Source organism: Protopterus annectens, chromosome 1.part0 (assembly GCF_019279795.1).
Source record: "Protopterus annectens isolate FY-2018-M chromosome 1.part0, PAN1.0, whole genome shotgun sequence".
NCBI classification, from domain to species: Eukaryota; Metazoa; Chordata; order Ceratodontiformes; family Protopteridae; genus Protopterus; species Protopterus annectens.
This window is the reverse complement of record NC_056725.1, coordinates 349,046,735-349,067,821: the sequence shown is the minus strand read 5'-3', so window position 1 is coordinate 349,067,821 and position 21,087 is coordinate 349,046,735. Positions and strand designations below refer to the sequence as shown.

Below are 21,087 nucleotides of genomic sequence, written 5' to 3'. Positions count from 1 at the left end.
TGGGTAGCCTTAAATTCTCATCTGGTCTGTCTTGTGTTGCCTTCCTTCCGGCTGGAAGGACCATTCAAACAATGGGTTTTGGCTATGCTTGTAATAATCTGCAGACGCATTGCCTGGTATTTACGTATGAAGCTGTTACATTGCGGATTTTGAAGGAGATGCAGTGGGTTGTATGGAATGTAGGATTCCTTCCACACACATAGAGCCGTTGTTAAAAGGTGAAAATGGTATCTTTTTTGTAGCTGCACTTGTCAAGAAGGCTTGCTGATAGACTTCCATATGGTTCTTAGTGGAATAATCCAGTTAATTTCTGATAATACTGTTTGGAACCATTAAAATACTTGTTGAGACATCATGGCTGTGCAGATTCAGTTCCTAATACCTGTCCCATTTCAACATGTTCAGCAAACTCTATACGTCATGCACCCACCTTCATTTTGTTTTTATGTTGCTGCAGTCCCTTGTTAAGAGTTTACCCCCCCCCCCCATACTGCACACATTAGTGAAGTTGTGTTTACAGCAGTTTTTGTTTGTTTTAATTTTGTTTCTTGCTTTAAAATCGATAAACTTAAATAGGTTGGAAATGTCTTGTAGCAACACCTTTTTGGTGGCTGTATTCTTGTTGCTTGGGCAAATTTAAATTACTTCCATGCTTGCTTTTGGTTGACAGATCCATCTACTACCAAACAAAGGTACTGCACGAAGCACATACATACCTAGTAGCACTGTCCACCAAATACATACATACCTAGCAGCACTATCCACCAAGCACATAAATACCTAGCAACACTGTCGACTGTCCACCAAGTAAGTACATACATACCTAACAACACTGTCCACTGTTCACCAAGTACATACATACATACTTAGCAGCACTATCCATCAAGTACGTACATACCTAGCAGCACTTTCCACTGTCCGCCAAGTATGTTCATACATACCTAGCAGCACTTTCCACCAAGCACATACATGCGTAGCAGCACTGTCCACCAAGCACATACATGCATAGCAGCACTGTCCACCAAGCACATACATGCGTAGCAGCACTGTCCACCAAGCACATACATGCGTAGCAGCACTGTCCACCAAGCACATACATGTGTAGCAGCACTGTTCATCAAGCACATACATACCTGGCAGCAATCTAGACTAAGCACATACATACCTAGCAGCACTGTTTTACTTTGGAAAATAAATAGTTGTCTGACCATCCCTTTGGTCAATAAAATGACACTAGATATGTTTCTTTCTTTTTTTTTTTTTTTTTGTAAATACACATTTGATAATAAAATGTATGAAAATATCTTCTTTTGAGTCACCGAAACTATGAATGAAGTGGTGCATTATCAAGTTGCATGCTGGCTCAAATCCAGTGTCTTGGGATTAGATTATTGTCAGGTGATATACATTTGCAGACCAAGACTTGGTAATGCTGTTTGAGCCATAAACAATTGGCAGCAGTCTAATGTGAATTCTGCAGAGGCAGGTGCAACTTCAGAAAGTAAGAAAGCAGTCAGTAGTGTACCACAGAGACAGTACTGTGATCTGTCATTTTTGTTGGATACTTGTCTGACCTTCATGTCAGAAACCCTGAACTTATGTGTAACAAGATTCTCAGATGACTGCAAGCTGGGTGTTCTCATCCCTCCACTCACTGATACAGAAGCACTTCAGCAATAACTAGTCCATTCAAACCAGTGGTGTGCATAGAGCTCATACCAAAGCAAAAAAAAAAAAAAAAATGCAGTAATGACCATGTGCAGCAATTTACCCTACTCCACATGGAAATAGTAGTCCAAGATCTCAGCACCTGGGTCAACAGTTTACTCACCTTTGACCACCATGTTGCAACAGTAATTAGGAAGTCTTTCTAGAAAAGCTGATTTCCAAAGGTATCTATCTCATTATGTCAAAACATGCTATTGCCTTCTGTACTTTGCCCAAATTAGTGCAATTATTGGGTACTGTGTCCCGTTTAGCATGTACCTAACTAGAGTTATCATGCAGTTAAAAGGGCTCCAAAACTTTCAGGGAAATGGTTTATGGGAAGGTGATGTATAGCACCGGAGTTAGGGCAGCGTCAAGGTTAGGGTTAGCACATGGGTAAGGTGTTTTCCCTATCCCCTGCCAACTCTATACCTTACCAAAAAAAGTTTCCCTGACAGTATTATTATTATTCAGACAGGTTATGTCTGAAGAGTTTGTTAAAAGATTTTTTGTTATTTTTATTGTTTCATTTTTAAAGTTTGCAGAGAGATAGCATTTGATGCTGATCAATAGATCATTGCTGCAGTGCCATGTAGCTACATGGGTCATATCCTGCCAAGGATATTGGACTTCCTTCTAGGCTAAACATGCGAGTTAGCTTACACAACTATACTTTCTCTTTTTGCGACAGGGTTAGTTTCAGTCTTTTATCCACCCCTGATAGTCATGTAGAAAAATCAATGTTCTTTCACTTTGATCTAAGGGAATATACTTGTCTATAACTCCAGTCGGTTAGTAAAACCATTTCTGAGACATATGTATCATTTTATGACTTGCATTATATTTTCTTAATGTGAAAAAAGGGTGTTGTACTAATTTACATTGGAAAACTAATTATATTGCCGTTTGTTGTCAGATTTGCCACCTGCACAAAATTAGATTTTCAGAAGTATCTATGGGGGAATGCACAATGGTGCAGCAGTGGTGGTATGGTGGCAGCATATAGCATTCTTACCCTACAGCAAGAGGTTCTGTGGTTCGATTCTCGGCTGGGGTGCTTTCTGTGTGGAGTCTGTACGTCCTTTACTGTGTTCCTTAGGGTTTTTATCAGGTGTTTCTTTTTCCTCCAACACTCTACAGACATGCAGTATGTGAATTGGGCAATCTAAATAGGCAATAGGTGCAAGTGTATTGTGCATATAAGTGATATGGAAGAACAACCACGTCAAGGTTAGTGACACCCTGACCTTCATGTGGAAAATAGTAAAAAGGGGCTGTGGATGAATGGATTATGTGGGGGACATAGCTCCCTTACTTAATTTCATATGCTCTAAAGTCATTCCATTTTTGACTTGATAAAATGGTGTATTCAGTGAGCTTACACTCCAACTAAGAGGACTGTCTGCTTCCCAAAAATTTATTTCCTCCCAGTGTCTTTTGAGATATTTACTTGTTTTAATATATTTGGCAAATACTGTCTTAATATTAGAAATGATAAGTTATTTCTTTTTGATGCACATTACGAAAACTCTGTTGTTGTGGAAAAGTAAATACACATCCTTAGCACAACTCAGTAAAATGTTTGGATAATTTGTTTGTATTCACAAGCACTTCACACACAGGGACAGCAGTACACACCATTTCATTAGAGTTTCCCCAACTGTTGTAAACAGGGCTGGCCATACGCATAGGCGAACTGGGTGACCACCTAGGGTGCTGTGCTTTTAAGGGCACTCTTTCCCTATTTATTTTATTTATTTATTAAGAGCAATGTTTCTTTGCTCAAAAAATAGATAAATGAAGTGCTAGACCTCTTGGGGGAGTACTCTGATTTCAGACCCCAAAACTATGTCTGTCTCACTGCTCTGCTTTAACTGCATGTAACTTTGATTTCTGCTTTTCATTGGTTCAGTTTTAGAGCCAATGAGAAACTGACTTCTGGAGCTCCTTGCAGTAAAAAAAAAAATGCAATTGCAGATACTACTAGATATTCCACTCCTCCACTGTGTGATTGATAAAAATGGTACCCCTTAGAGGCACTACCAGTTTAATGGGGGATTTCTGGTGGATCGAGAAGAGTATGAGCCAACAAAAGATGTGAGCTGTTTATACTTCCAAGAAGAAAACAACAGAGGTATCATGAAATTCACATTGATTTTGGAGTATGAAACATGCCTAGATATCTTGAAGTAAAATTTGATTTTAGACAGAGAACATCTTTTCACTTACTGAGACTTCTGCAAGCTGCATTGAGATTTATGACTGACCATTTTTGTATACAGATGCAGACACAAGTGTTGAGGCACAGCAGTGGAGAAGAGATGCATCAGATGGATTTTATGAAACTGCTCTGTTGATGAACATAGGGTCAAGTTGTGATTTAAAGCTGTAGCCTATCCCACATATCACCTATTGCAGAGGCGATTCTGTGTTTTAGAATGGACTTTTAAAAGCTTTGTGATTTTTGTAGACTTTTAAAAGCTTTGTGATTTTTGTCAGCTTTTGGGATGAGAGGAATGTTGCAATGCGATAAGTGTTATTGCTATTTTTTTACAGTTATTCTGGCAGTGATTAACCAGATATTTTGGGCAATATTTCTGGCTTTGTGATTTGTATCGGCAGTTGAAAGGAATGATTGTTTGGACGGTGGCCTAATGGTTAAGGTGTTAAGGTTAAAGTCTCACAAGGGATAATTGGCTAGGTTTAAAATGGCTCGCAAGGGCAGTTAACCTAGTACTAATCTATGAACCTATGAACCTATGAATCTATGTGATTAGATGAATGGCATTACTGTTTTTACAGTGATGCTTGAAGCAATCGAACAGATATTTTTGTCAGTATATTTCTGGCTTTATGATTTGTGTGCAACAGCTTGGTTTAGAATACTTTAATGTGTAGCAACTTGTTTGTGTGTACTGTGGAGGTGAAATAGTTTTACTTAGCCTTCAGATGTTGTAGCTATACCTGCTGGAGAAGGTTGGGGTTGGCTGGATGTAAGTAACTGACCTTCTCGTCTTTGCTCAGTTTAAACGGTCACTGTCTGCCTTTGAAGGACTAGTGTGCTTTTGTGAGAAGTAAGGTGGATTAAACTGGGCATCTGATATGCACAGACTGAGTAATTATTACTGCTATGGCTGTCTTCCATGCAAGAAAATGACTAGCTATCTGCTGATGTTTACTTATTATTTTGGCTTTACAGAACTAGTGTAATTATGTGAATCAATGGGCAATATCATAATGTGTGGTAACTGTTTGGAGCAAAGGTAAAGTACATTACAGGATCGTCCTATTTTATCACAATCAGACATCTGAATTGTACATAGAAGTGTCTATATCTGCTTGGTGGAGGTGGAGGTGGACAGACCCTGTTGTCACTTGCTCAATTTAACAGTAATCTTTCAAAAAAAAAAATAAGAGATAAATGCATAACAAAATACCCAGATCTTCAGAACTTCTTGGAGCAGGTGGACACGCACACCAAGGCTGTGTCAGTGGATTTTGATATAGGCTTAGTAAATACTTCTGCCTTGTACCCCTCCTAGTCTAAAACAAGCCCTGCTCACTGGTGTACACTGAAGGTCACTGTACTAGTGAGGGGGGCTCATGCAGTTGGTTAACATTCCTCCCAAACCTCGCAGGTTACTATAGGTTGTGTTGAGCTGGGGACAGTATGGTGAAATTTCTTTAACTTTCCTCACAAACTTCAGAGGGCTGAATAGAAGCTCACTGTATATATAGGAACATTACTATCTCTAGAAGGAACAAGTTGGAAGCGTTTTTGTGATTATTATTTTTTTTTCCTCACAAACATCTTATGCATATACAGGTAGCTGTCTTTGTAAATAAACATGCTGTTTGTATATGTCTGGCAGCAAATATGTTATATTCTATGTGTTTTTTTTCCAGTTTTGGCCTAGTCTTGACATTTTCATCAGAAGTATATACAGAAGATGGCTGTCTTTCGGGGGTAGGGGATGAGTAGGCATGCTGTATATAAATATGACAACAACAGCTTGAAATATGACTGAGGGCATGCATGTATTAATTTTAATCTCAGTTTAACACCAGAAGGGGATACAAAGAAAGTGACTACTTATTTTGTGCTGAGAGTAGTGTGTGTGTGTGTGTGTGTGTGTGTGTGTGTGTGTGTGTGTGTGTGTGTGTGTGTGTGTGTATGTGTGTGTGGGGGGGCAGATACTACATGAGATATGATATATGTATTCTCATGAGCATTTGTCTTTTTTATTTTATTGTGAACTGGTGTTTCATCAGCTTTGAACATTAAAATTTGGATCCAACTTGTTTCTTTCTTGAAATGAAAAGTAAGATTGAATTTATTTTCTGTATGAATGATTTTTGTTCAGGCCATCATTGGATCAAAAGGTTGGCAAAACCGCTCTAAAATACACTTCTCAGCATCTCTAACCCCATAGCTTCTGAATACCTAACAGCCCCTAGATTCCCAGCTTAATTTAGTTATTACAGGGTAGTTTTGGTCAGTTATGGTGTGTTGAAAGGATGCAATAAAAAGTTGAAGAGTAAATTTCTTTCCTTAATCATGTTTTTTGTTCAGACCATCATTGGATGAAAATGTCATTTAAAAAAACTGCTTCTCAGTGCATCTAGAAACCTCATGGCTTCTGAGGACTTGGCAGCCACCAGACCCCCCAGTGTAATGCAGTTATTTTCACTGTGGTTGTTACAGTGTAGTCATAGTTACAGTGTGCTGACAGGATGCAGGAAGAAGAGATGAAGAGTAATACTAAATGCATTTTTGATCCTGGTTTCTGTTCCGGCAATTTCTGAATGAAAAGATTGTTTACAAAACTCTAAAATGTACCTCAAAGTATCTAGAACTTCTTGGGACCTTGTGGCCATCAGATCCCCAGCTTAGCAAAGTTGTTTCCTGCACAGCTATCAGACTTTAGTCTTACTTAGAACATGTTGAATGATTGAATAACTGCAGGAAAAACCAAATAAAGACAAACTGTGAGAAAAAGAAAAAAAATTAATCTGGACGGTGTGGGTAGGCCAGAATGGGGTGGCATGGGTTGGAGTGGGTGATAGTGCCATGGGGCCAGTTTACCTAAGGCTGCCCCTTGTAAGCACTTGCACTGCCTTAAAAAAAGTTCAGGTGCATTAAATTAAGTGTGCATAATTTTTTTCACCAGCAAAGTTCTAGACTGCCATTTGGTAAAGCAAATGTTAATTTGAATGTCTGTATTATTTTTATGTAGCTCATACAACCAATGTTCATTTTTGCCAGCACATTTTTATACGATATACCACCAACTTCCATATTTGACAGCAACGTTTCTTCATTCCTGATCAGCTACCCATGTTTTTATTATTTTCCCTTCTGTCTATGATTTCTGCCAGGAGATTATGATGTTTTACTACACGTGTTTGTACTCACCATCATAATGTTGTTCAGACATTGAGGCTGAGTAGGCATAACATAATCTTGAATACGGTTCACTAGACCACAGAGGAGTTTCAAGCTTTTACTGCTGCTCAAATAATATAAAAACACATATTCCAGCAAGGGCTGTGTTTAGACACATAGATGTTTGCTCATGCTTATTAGTACATGAAAGCAGTACAGTCTGTATCTGACTTTCACTGTGAAGTCGTATGTAATCCTATGGCTGTTAAGGTTGACAAGATTTTTTTAATGTGTAGCTAAAATAAGAAGGTTATTTTGTCATTATACAAAGTATTCTTTCAGCCATATTCCATGTATAATATATAGCTGTAGAGGCCTCACAGAGTGAATAAAGTCTGCATAGGTAAATGCAAATGTAGATGATTGAATATGGGCACTGTGAAGATACTTGTATGAGGCATTTTTAAAAAGACTTGATTTGTTCATACTGGGGGGAGAGAAGACATAGCAGTATTTGAATTGGATAAATAGTATTATAAAGGGCAAACTACAGGATGTATGTTGACTGGCAAATTGCAGATAGTTCATTTTAAGGTGAGAAATGTTTACATGTTTTCATTGGGAGAGTGGTAGAACCATTTAATGTTTTGCTTTCAGTGATAGTGGTTGCAGGAAATGAGATAATTTTAACTCACCTTTGAATACATAGTGAAATGAGAAATGTAGTTTTTCATAGCTAGTTGCTAAATTTGATTGAATACAATGACTTGTATATTTACTGAAATTTTTATGTATGTTTGTAAACTTAACTTTACTTAAACTTGATTTTCAATTAATCCCTATTGTTTTTTTGTGCCTGAAGAGAGTGTATATAATTTTTTTAGTATGTTTTAGCATTTGTCCAAGATGGGTATTGTATGTGGACTTTGATAAAGGCTTTTAGTAGACTAGTAGTCTGGGCCAATATTGTTAGCTAGTCACAGTATCACGAGTGATGTTTCATTCAAAATACTGCTATATATATTTCAAAGCTTATTGGTGTCTTTCACGGCTGTGGTATTAAGTGTTATTAAAGCAGAGCAAACTGTATGCCAGGATATCTTCTGTCATTTCTGCAGATACATATATAAAAATGACACAACCTTTAATCAGTGGCCAATGTTTTTTTTTATAATTTTATGAATCATTTTAATTAATTACCAGAGAAGTGGCAAAAGGCAAAATAGTAATTTGCTGTTTTTCTCGTCCTGCACATGTGCACACCTCGGTACAAACTAACATGAGATACCAGCTGTCTCTCTGAGTATTTTGATTCTGTTGCATAGTACTTGTCACATGTAGTCCATCATTTGACCATTTTCGATTCTAAAGATACCTGTTTGAGTTGCAAAGTAGCTCATAATTGCTCTCTGACAGCTGGTAGCACTGCACTTTACGTACTGAATTTGCTGCATCAGTATATAGTTTTTAGCTATGTTTATTAATTCTGAAGAGTTTTAGAAAATTTTGACCATATGTGCTCATCTCTGAAAGCAGAACTCTGATGCATATCAAACCAAATTTTACTCCAGAGTTCTACTTTCAGAGATGATGTGAAATAAAGAAGAAACTATGGTGAGGAATAACGAAGAGGATTTGCTTTTCAGGAAATTTCTGAAACACAGATCCAGGCAGCATTTTTATAATCATTTTTGCATTCCATAATGACATCTCATTACATGTTTACCTGAATAACAGCTACTCATTTTGATGTTTCTTTTTGTTCAGACTTGTATGTCCAAGTACTAATAAAATCATCTGTAAACGTAGACTTTGTTGCCCTTTTAGTCCTTGTCTGTGATGTGGGAAAACCATTTCTTTTTCTTTTGCTGTGTCTCATCAACTGCTTCTTTCTACCATGAGAAAAGACTGTCTGTGATTCATACCAAGCAGTACTGATACAATTGATGTAATATAGTTAGCTGCAGCAGAACATAATGTGATGTGCACTTTTGTGACATAATGTCCAGGTTACTGACCAGAACAGTGAAATGAATACTGAAACCTGACTGAACCTGTTATTCTTTCATTCTTTTACTTGACCTATTTTTTTCCATTGTTGAGTTTTAAAGTATACAGTCACTTCCAACTCTCCTTATTTGTGCATAAGAGAATGACTAATTGGAAAAAAATAAAATTCTGGAATGACTAAAACACTATGATGTAATGAACAAGGTAGCAAATAATCAGTGAAAGAAAATGAACTCAAAACACCAAAAAGAGACAATTAAAACAGAAATGGAACAATATGCATTTTCATATGCAAAACTGAAAATATGATGACTAACTTGCAAATTCATTTAATTCACATCGAGAGTTTAGAACCTCTTTGTCTCTGTATAAAATATATTAGCCTCAGCATGTATATTTTAGGCTTAAGTACCTAACATTTTTTGAGTAGGTAGGCAGGCTTTTCTTGAAACTGTGGTTATTGTATGGCACTCTAAAGTTATTTAAATTGCTTTTGGAAAGGATGTCTTTAATATGACCACAGAGAGATACAGAAGTTTTATTCTGTAACAATGGTATCGGGTTATAATGGCAGTCTGTAACAGTTTTTTTGTGTTGTAAAGTGGATTACTGCTGGGCTGTACAACAAGAATTCCAATGTTTCTAATTTCCTGATATGCACACCACATGCGCTGCTAGAAATAAGTGATATTAGTTAATTTGAGCATTATTTAAATATTCATTTTTTTTAATTATCGTGTGATAAAGAATAGTGACTAGGTTTTGACTTGCCAGTAACCTGACCCACACAAGTGATATTTATCACTCGCATTTAAATATTACCTCAGAAACACTTGTCTTTATATTGTTTTCACCGTAATAGTAGTTAAAAATGTTTGTTTTTTGAAGGTACCTAACCAAAACAAGATAAAGTATTTGCCTTGAAAAAGAGCCTTTCTGAAGGAACTCATTGAGAATTGGATAGCAAACAGGCTAACTGGGATTCATTCCGGAATTCTGACAGAACTAAAGGCAGAGCTGTTGATGCCATTTGCTATATCATATATAAGGTCATGGGAAACTAGAGAAAGGCAAATGCAGTACTGTTTCACAGTAGTGTGAGCAAAGTAGAGTTAATCTTCATGGTATAAAATGCTTGTATCATTTTAGTAAGAAAGAAAGGCTTGCAACATACATCAATGCCAGTGGAACACAGGACCAAGACAGCACTGATATACAGTATGAAGGCCATGTCAAACAGATTTAAGAGTTCATGACTTTAACAGTTCAGAGAGAGAAGGGCTATAGAAATATGGTCATCTTAGATCTTGGTAAAAGTGCTCACATAACTCCACAATACTTGTTAATAATACAAGTTACCCAGCTTTGGAGTGGGTATGAAGATTGTAGTCCAGGTAAAACTGGCTAGACCACAGGACCTATTGTAATAGTAAGGATTCCAAAGTGAAGAAATTAGCATTGTTTGAAATGCTAAATACTGGCTCCAGTATCATTTAAGGTCTGTACAAGTGAAATTACAAAAGGACAAAGAGAAATATATCTCTTTATATGTAATTAACAAGACATGCAAGAGGGTGAATTCAGTGGAATGGGAAGAGATTCAGGAAGTTCAGAGGAGTAGTAAAATGTAAAGTAGTGAGTTGGAACACAGCAGGAAAAAAATATAACTGGAGGAACGGGCAAACAGAAAATGTGAGATGGGTAAAATATTAATAGGACCTAAAAAAGAGGTATATGATTAGTTGTATCAAATTACCTCAGCATCTTTGCTGTAGGGGTAGAGCCATGCCTGCCCCTAATAGCAGTGCTATTGGATCTCTACCCTGCCCTTCCCTGAAATAATTTTAAGGCTGACCATGAACCAATGTGTAAAACAACATATTACTAATTGCCATGCCATCTTTGGTAAGAGGTTACAGCTAGCCATTCCATTACCTTTTATTATATTGATTGAGTACTAGCATCAGTAGATACAACTAACGTTATTGTTTACTGAAGCTTCGATGTCTTCCATGACTTCTAGTATTGCCTGAAGAATTGCATATGTTCCTTGCAGCTGGGATGTTTCTTTTTTTTTAATTATTTAAAATTATGTTTTCTTTTCAAACAAAAAGTATATTTATTGAATTATAACTTGACATAGGCAATCATACTTTTATATACATGAAAAAAAAATAAGGATGCAGGTGCCACAGAAACGACTCAACCAACACTTCAAATGTAACACTGACCCAATTTATTTAGCATTTTCGTCACAATCACTGACTTCTTCAGAATGACACTCCTCCTTTAAATTACTCCTTAAATACAATACTCAAAACATTCATTGGTTAACACCACATTACATCACATCCTGATTTTTATCTAATTCTACCATTGTTTGAAACATCTCTTCTTACACAGCCTTTTCTTCATTTTGATCATTTGAACAGCTGTTTAAAGCTTCTTCCATTTTTTACAGCCTTTTGTTATTTGATATTTGATATACTCCTTCAGTGTTTGATTTATTTTAATCACCTTCGAGAACATTTGACTTATTTTTTCTTCTAGATTACTGGAAGTCATGTCTTACACCAGAGCTGGAGCTTGAACTGATTTTTGTTGAACATCTGCAGGATTATTCTCAGAGTTTTTTTCCACACATTTTGTGATTGATTTCCTTTCAGGTTCTCTAAATTTCTTCTTTGCTGGCATCTACGCAGTGCAGTTACTAGCCAGTAACAGAAATTTACCCCAAAACACAAATTGACTGACTCTCTTTTCTGAGTTTCTGTTCTCACACTGAAAGAGGTGAATTTAAGCTATTACTCAATGTGCAGCCATTTTGGAGTCCTATTTAAAATGAAGACTTAGACAAGGCTTGATCATAGCCTATATCAATAAAGAGTTGAAGGAATTTATATGGGAGGGGAAGAGGCAAGTGGTATAAACTGATCCTTCCAATACAAGGGGGTTTGGGATTACCTGATTTAAAGGAGTATTTTAGTGCTTCACAGCTAAGGCTTCTGTGCATAGCACAAGCAGAAAGCTGTAACTTAAAGTGGAAAGGGATGATGATGAATCAGAGGGAAAGCTCAAGAAATAAAGAGAGACTGGAATTTAGGATGCAGATCCTTAAGGAGAATAACAACCATACAGAATATTATATTCATAAAGTAGCAGATAGTATTCTAAGAACTAAGCCAATGTACTGGAGAAAACTGGCAAAGGAACAAACATACTGGGAGCAAATAATGAAGAGAGGAAAAGGTAATAGAAAGGGAGGAGGCCAAAATTGAATTTGGACCACAGGCTGGAGATTGCCTTCCCTGTCAAGGATTGAGATCAGAGTATAGCAAAGAGAAAGGAATAGGGATATCCAAAGTGAATGACCAGCACGGGAATAGTTTTTAGTAGAATCTAGACCAGAAGCTGCTGTTAAAGGACTAATTTGTAGGGCATATAAAATATTGCATGATAACTATAGAAATACATCAGAGGAGGATGGAAAGGATTGGGATGACGGACTGAATAAGCAATTCACAAAGAAACAATGGGAGGATAATATGTATTGTTCCCAAATATGCAACAAAATCTGGAAGATTCAGAGTCTTTGCTTGGAAGTGTTTCCATAGGTATTTTTTATACTCCAAGCAGACTTCAAAGAATTTTTCCTCAGGTAGATTGCAAATGTTGGAGATGTGACGGGGAAGAGAGAGATGTAATTGGGAACATATTTTTTGGAAGTATAATGAGTTGGCAGACTTTAAAACTTCCAGCAGACTACTCTGTCAGAAATACTGGGAGCAAATTGGTGTAACTAATGAAATTATTTTTTTAGCTGTGATACAGACTCAGAATTGCCTAGACATAGTAAGGCATGGCTGAGTTTAATTCTGGTAGCTGCCAAAAAGCAATTACTAGAAAGTGGAAATCAAAGTCTAAACCAACTGTATTAGAAGTAGTGAATATAGTAACAGAGAAAAGGGTAGGAGCAAATTACTTAGAAAACAAATGTGATTTGTGGGAACAGTAGATGCAGAATAATGTTTCAGAGGTGGAATGAGGTTTAAGGGAAGGTAGTAAACCTTGTTTTTTTATGTATATGTTGCTTTGAATATTTTCTGTAAACCAGTTGTTGATTGTTTATTTATTTTTGTAAATTATAATCTGTAGAACATGTGGAGCTTTTCTCCCTGGGCCTCTGCTGAAATAGGGCTACTTAGTTCAGTTGGACAAACCCAGTCAACAAATGTAAAATAAATAAATAAAGGTATTTGGACCAGTTTGGCCCTATTCCATCAGTGGGCCTCCCACTAGGCTGTGGCAGGGTCATTATACTTTATGTATCTCAGAGATTTGCCTGAGACAGTGTAGCAAATTGCAAGGCATTTTCCTACTTGTACTGTTGTAATCATGTAATAGTAAAGAAGTCTCCTTAGTGGGACAGAACACTTCCCATCATGCATAGTACTACCAGCTATTCCAGTCTTATTCATAACTGCAGTTTTACATTTCTTGTGTGGCTCACAGTGTTAGCTTCTCATACCCGTATTGTAGTCAGTAGCTATTGCTGAATATTCAAATGGGTTTTCAATCCAAACCTGGTTGGATTAACTATCTGATTTTTGTTTGCTGCTACAGTTGCTGTCTCTAAAGATAAGACCAGACTTTATTTGAAGACTGATGGAGACTGATAGAGAGATACTATGATTTCTTTTGATTCTCTTGTTGATATAGGACGTATGATTATTTTCTAATTAATACAGTTAGAAAAAAATGACTGTTCGATAGTCAATCTTGGGCAGTATGATCACAAATTGTAGTAAGCATAAAACATAATAAAGTATCAGATACTGTGATGTGAAGTAATGTCTAACCATTAAGATTTGTAATAGAATGTTGCCAATTCAACAGTATGGCAGAGAAATGCTTGCAGCTATCACAGACTGGAACAAATGATACCAGAGAAGTGAACATGATGTGTATATGTTGAGTGATATAAGGCAGACATAGCTAGAAAAATGACTCACTTGGCTGAAAGTGGAAAAGAAATGGCAACAGAAGGAGCTGGATTCATAGACGTACTTCAGGAGTATCATTGTTTGAGTTGCATACAAAACTGGGGCAAGCAGAAATGCTAAGGTGGACTTTTTAGGGGTAAGAGATTTGGAAAGTTCATTATAGAAACCTGAACAAACTGCTTGAGTTTTGCATTTCTCCTACATCCATGTGGATATCCTTAAGGCATTCTGGTTTCTTCCCACATGCCTAACATGAAGCTTAGAGACTAGCCTAAAATAGCCAATGTTTAATGTTTTTGGACTAAACAGATTCTGTGCCTATCTAAGAACTTCAAAGATTCTGCCACCTTTTAAACTTGGACTGAATACTTTGTTGGTCAGCCTTTCAATCCTTACTGTTAACCTTATGACCTAGGATATGGATGGAAAATATTTGTATGTATTAATCCACTTATGCAGTTTAACACAAATGAAATAAACTTTCAGAAATATTTATAAATGAAGTGATCTATGACCAATGCCATTTCTAAGGAGAAGCCTGAGAGTATTAATATTATGCTCGAGCATTTTCAGGGTGTTCAACAGTAGGTACAAGTATTAACTGGGTAAGATGCTCCAGTAATTCTGAGCATTTCAAGGAAGAAAGAAATAATATGAAATGAAAATGTGTACTAGAGGTTAGAAACTGTTTGTTTTCTCTGGTCTCCCATTCTTCCTACAAACCAGTAAGCATAGCCGCACTGACAATTTGTCCAGTACATCCTGGCATTCAAGGATATTGGGCATGGGAAGTGAGTGCTGGGAACTGGGGTGAGTCACTTTTTATTAGTATGGTCTGCTTAACGTTGCCTACATTACCTCCCAAAGATTGAATGTGTAGAGTACTATACTTATGAAGACATTTTTGTTTATATTTTTTATTTATGTAAAACGTATTAATGAAGGTAAAGCACTGATACAGCGAGACCGTTGTTAGGCTCATCACAGTGGAAGTACAACTAAAGAAACAAACTTTAATCAGTAAGTGATAATGTAAGAGCAAGGATACATGGAGGTGCAAGCCAGTATAATACGTACCATAAATGAACATATCCAAAAGTAGATGTGATACAATAATTCGACCAGTAAAATTGGTACGAAGAGTACCTGTATGCAGTTGTAACATTATTTACAATTGCTGGGCATGAGACATGAGGGAAGTATAAGCATGAATCACATAAGTGGAAGAAGGGAAATGAGGGGGACAGAAAACAGGGTGAAAAAGGAATGCAGTTGGAAGACCCAAGGGGAAGTGTGCAGCTATCTCCTAGACAGCCTCAGGAGGTCTGGGCAGTATGATAAGAGTCTGGGAACATATTTACTTGTATGCCAGAGTGCATGTACAGGGTCTCAGTGGCCCATCAAACAGGCCTCTTATAAGTTAAGCAGATGCTGAGAGAGGAACTACTGGAGGTGTTACATCTGGGGTAATACAGGAGTCCATGAGTTTTCTTCTGATTTAGCATGTCCTGTGACAAAATGTAAGCTAATAAATAAGCATATTGTTTTATTTTTAGTATATAGAAATAGTATATATTTCTGATACCCAATATAAAATAATCTTAAGTCTAGGCACCCAGAAAGTGGAAGGAGGGTTGGATGGTAGTGGGGGGGGGGGCGCAGCTGAGGGGCCCCACCAAAGCAGTCAAAATTGGGTTCCACAATAACTAAGGCTGATCCTGCCCATGGTATCAATATTGTAGCAGATGTGTTTCTTGCTTTTGAATTTCTTGCAGGAATGGATCTTGGTGATCCTTTTTAATACCTCTGTTCAGTAATCCTAACATGGCTATTGCCTTAGTTTTATTGTCTGGAATTGACCATTGATCTTGAGAAGTATTGTTTGCTCCATTGAATAGATTTATTCCATGAGGCACTGTCTTTGTTTCTCTGTATTATTGGCTATTTCTTTCCCCAAAGAGTTCCTAAGAGGTCAGGGATTTGATCTCCTTTAAGGCTTACACACCTCAGTCTAATCTGGGCTTAATGGCAAGTACAAGGTTCACAGCACCCCTGGCATGCTGTCATATGAGAGTGCTCTAATGGATGATACCCTCTCACAAACTCCAGAGTTGTCAGTCCTTCAAATGACTGCTCCTTGTTTCAAGTCATGCTGCCATTCCCAGAGCCTGTCAACTTGTTCCACTAACTTGCAAGATGGACTTCCCTTTATCCCAGTGGTTCTTCTTTCCTCAGTCCTGTTGGTGTATGCATTTGTAGTAGGGCAGAGTTAGGGAGCCCATCTTGCCGCTAAGGTTAAAAGTCATTAAGAGAGGTTTTTCTACATCAAACTCCAGGTTCTGAGAGCATGTTTGGGCTTTTCCAGTCTTAAGAGGTGATGAGGTTCAAGAATCTAGTGTTGATGAGATGTCTGATTATACAGGCTGGTAAGTGTAGCATCCTCCTCTTGTAGGAACTGATGTACATTTGGCAGTGGACCACCAACAGGGGCATCTTGTTAGTTATTGCTTATGTCACAGGAGAATTGAACATAATCTCCACACCAGGTTGGGAGCAGTGAGGCCTAGGTTCAGACTGGCAATACGTGGCTGTTTCAGGAGCTTTCACTCATGGACTTTAAAAAGAGCATGCTGGATATGTTCCCTCTTTAGGATTTAACATCTTGTCCTCACCTGGCTATTTTGGTAACCTCCTGGAGGTCCTCAAAGAGACTGAGGAGGTGTGCTAAGCTGGCAGGCAGCTGGCCAGTAGTTGTGGATGTGCAGCGAATTGGGAGTTATTCTCTGCTTTGAGTGGAAGAATATTCCTTTCCCTGACAGTTTGCAGTCTTCCATCAGGCATACATTTGACCTGAGCCTCAGTTTTTTCATGGACCAAGATTCATATATTGGCATATCCTGCCTCATTTTAGGGCAGTTCCATTTGGGCTAGTTGGAACATTTTGGAAGGGGGGCCCTCCCACTCTGGTCTCCTATGGAGAACTCACTTCTGTTTTATTACTGAAAGGTCAGTGCTCATCCAGCTAACATTTCTGTTGGTTAATTCAGTGGATATCAGGTTTCTTCCTATGAAAACTTCCTTGTGGCCATTATTTCCCAACATGTCATTCTGATCTTTAGTTTTAATGTACCTGGAGCCCTTTGGGGTTTTATTCAGAGAATGGGCATTTCATAAGGCTGCCCCTTATTTAGTAAAGCTTCCTGCTTTTCTGGGAGCAGAATCTTGCAAACAAAATGCAGTGGTGACATGCCTGTATGTAAAGGTTTTGTGTTTTTCACATGCATTAGATCAGGAATATGGACTTTGTATTTGGCTTCTTTTTTTCCAGTTATGGACAGAGGCACAGTTGTTGGACAGACCATGGCCACATGGTTTGTGTGGTTCTTTGCTACTGATATGTTAATCAGCTGTTCGGAGATACTGCTAAGTGTCTTTCAGACTAAAGCTTGGCTTCTTCTGTTGCTGGTTATAGGATTTGTCTGTGGCAGACATTTTTACCATGGCTCTTTGGTAAGTGTTTTATAGTATTATTAAATACTATCAGCTGGTTCTCCATCCCAAAAGTAGCTCATCTGCTGGTGTGGTTCTCTTAAAGGTCTCTGTCTTCTTTAAGTCTTCAGAAGGTATTTCTGGCTTTTGAGACTAAGGATACTGCTTGGAATTTTACTGAAATGTACTCCTTTTATGCAGGGCCCATTAAAGTAAGCCTTTGCAGATATGTCCGTATTCATGATATCAACTGTCCTTAGAGAAATTCCTCTACTGCAGGACCTTTTATGCTTACTTTGGATCCCTTGTCCTGGGCAGAATTATTTTTCTGTCTAGAGGTAAATCTGTCTACATTATAGATTATATTTTGATTCCTTATTGTTTACTTTGATTCAAGTTTACTCCTCATATTCATTTATCTTCTGTACTCCCTTGTACCAGTGAAACAACATGACTCCCTGAGATTAAGATAAGGAAAGGTAAAAAAAGTAGTCAGTGAGAGGGTACCTAGAATGAGTACCCAAATATAGACATACCACACAAAGCCTTCTCAAAGATCATCTGAAGTGGTAAGTGCTCACTTATTCATTACTCTCATACTTGTTTCATTTTTCTGTATGTTAACTGGGTAGGTGGGGTGGCCTACTGACCCTTTTCAGCCATGATCTAAGCTTTATCAATAAATAACATACTAACAACCATTGCCAATATAAAACAATAAATTGTACATTCAATATCGTACTGTAGAATCAAGTTGACTGCAGGAAGGTCAGAACAACTAACAATGGAAATTTAAGAGAACAATGCTTTTCCAGAAAAATGGACATATATATCCACATACATGTATTCTAACATGTCTTGCTATTTTCAGAGAAACCAGATGTGACCAATAAAACTTACGAGTTTTAGATGAGGCTGCAAGTTAAAGACAGAACAACTAACCTAAAAGCAATGCAAATATTTGTTCTTCTCAGAGAGTGGTTCATGAACTTGGTTTACTCTTCTTCAGGATGTTGATAAATAAAAACAAAATTGTGAATTGCAATAATGTGTGAAGAAACATAAGACAATTCAGTGTCAGCATCAACCCCCTTTTTCCCATTTTATACATGGGGTCAAGGTATCATATCAGCAGTGTCCTTCACCTAGAACCAATGTTCATACTGTTGGGTGGCTAGAAATCCAGGTGGACTATTTGAGAAAGTGAGATGCTGAGTTGCTAGATTTGTGGCTTACTCATTATCTAAGAAAGTGGTCTGACTAACATACCATGTCATTATTTGACATTATATTGCATGTTGCTGTGAATTATTTGTACCATTGCGCTGTGTTCCCCACATTTTAAAAGTAACACACAGAATACTCAGTAGAATCAGCAGTTTTTGTTTTCATTGGACACGTTAAATCATGTGTACCATGTGAAGCTTGATCCATTGAAACAGTGCTATTGTGAGCTTAAGATAGTTGCAGTAGGTTCCAGTGCACACATGATTGTTAGCTTGTATAGAAAACCACCAGAAGCTTGCCATTTAGCCAAATTTAAGGAAACTAGTAGGCAACATTATTCCAAAGGGCATAGAAACTGGTAGATGCTATGTTAACAGTCACGTGACATACAAATACATTACGTTTGTCTTCCATTCCAGGCACTATACAGAAATTATACATGTTTAACACTGAAGGGTAGGAAATGTGAATGAAGGAAACTATTTTCAGAGAAAAAGACATGACCAATAAAACTGTTGTGAGCCTTAGAACTGTGTATTCATTTGTCTTATCTTCCAAGACTAAAGTTCCATTTTTAAAAGAAGTATTAACTAAATGATTAAAGTGTTATTCTCTAGCACTTCTGTTGTTGGCTGTTTTGTATTTCTCTGCTATGAAGTAGGTTCTTGGTAGAAAATAATTGCATTAATAATGACAGAAATGAACTTGATATGGTGTTTATTATTTTTTTACAGGCATAAAGTTGGACCTCTTGACATTGAAGATGTTCTGAACAGTTTTGACAACACAGGAAATGTTTGTGAGTTTAATACATTTATTATTAATCATTACTTTTGGGAGCATGTTGTTTAATTGTGGTGTGATGGATAAAGTCTAAACTCTATCTATCACTGCAATCTCAAAAATGCAGACTGAATGGATATGCTCACAGCAGGAACACTTGCAATGCATTGATCTGAGACAACAAAGAGCCCAAGACCTTAAACAGCTGTGATGTCCTTGTTGTTTTCTTGCATACCTTTGGTTCAGTCACTTTCAATTTCTTATTATACAATGACTGGCCATTAACATTCAAAAACGTGCACGCTGATTGGTCAACCCAACTAGCATCCCCATTGTAAACTTCAGCATATAGCAACAGAAAAAAGTCTGGTCACCCAGACTTTCTTCTATTAATATATGCTATGGCTTTCAAGTTTTCTTGAGCTAAAAGATCAAGAAGTATGAAATTTTAAATCTGAAGAGTTTAGAGGTGCGAGAGAGACAGGGTAGAAATACAAGGAAAATCAGGTATGTTATACACAACTAAAGAAACGTACCTAATTTTCCTTGTATTTCTGCTCTGTTGTACCTCTGAACTGTCCAGATTCATTTTTTTTTTAAATAAATAAATGAAGCAACAGATATTTTCCTTTCCAAAGCATGATGTACTGTCTAAGTATGGGAACATTAGTCCCATACGCATGCACAGTGCATCAAAGAAGCACCATGATGCTGAAAAAAAGCTCAAGAACACCACTACACCATTATACAAAGGCATTACTTATGAAAAGGAAGTAACATTTTTCTTAAAGAATGTCATTGTATAATAGCAATAACCCATGGCTCGGTGTGCGTAATGTTCACATTTGTGACCAACTGTCGGTAAATCCAGCATTACCCACACCCAGCCATGGGTTATTGCTATAGTATTCTCTAAGCAAGCTATACTTGCAATCTCAGAATTGTATAGATCTTCGAGTTATTTAAAGGGCAAGAAATTGTGACAAATAGAAAAAAAAGAAAGATATGGTGTAATCTAGGACTCAGTACAACTGCTTCAAGTATACCATTCATAGCTGGTTATGTGCAAACTGTCAATTAATTGTGATTATTAGATGTTGTGTGTCTTATGTTTGGGGAGGGCATAATTCCAGTCTGGCTGTGCATTTCAAATTTATGACTAATGAACCATGTATGAAATTATAGACTGAGCACCAAAAAAAATTTGGAAAATGGGGGAGGGTGCATAGGTGGGAAGTACAGTCAGAACAATTATTAATAACATTGATTGGTGCTCTGGCATTGACGTTTGAGTTGGGAGGAATATAACTAAATTAAATAATGGGATCCATTTGTATCAACATAAGGCAAGCCCTGCAGGGAGGAAGAGGAAACAGTCATGGTACATATGTTTTATGCATTAAGCTAGGGAGTACGAGGTCCAACTAAAATGGAGGTTGGCTACAGTTCCTGAAGAGACTGAAAGAGAGATTCCCAGTTCAA

General features: G+C 37.4%; 1 protein-coding gene across 1 annotated transcript in view; it reads left to right on the top strand.

The window, feature by feature from the left end:
- The window catches only part of LOC122792244 (calmodulin-lysine N-methyltransferase-like), a 772,110-nt gene that overhangs the window by 263,238 nt on the left and 487,785 nt on the right, over window positions 1–21,087 (top strand). The window contains exon 3 of the mRNA XM_044059993.1: window positions 19,557–19,621. Coding sequence (XP_043915928.1) covers window positions 19,557–19,621 — 65 coding nt within the window. The remainder of the gene's footprint in view (window positions 1–19,556; window positions 19,622–21,087) is intronic.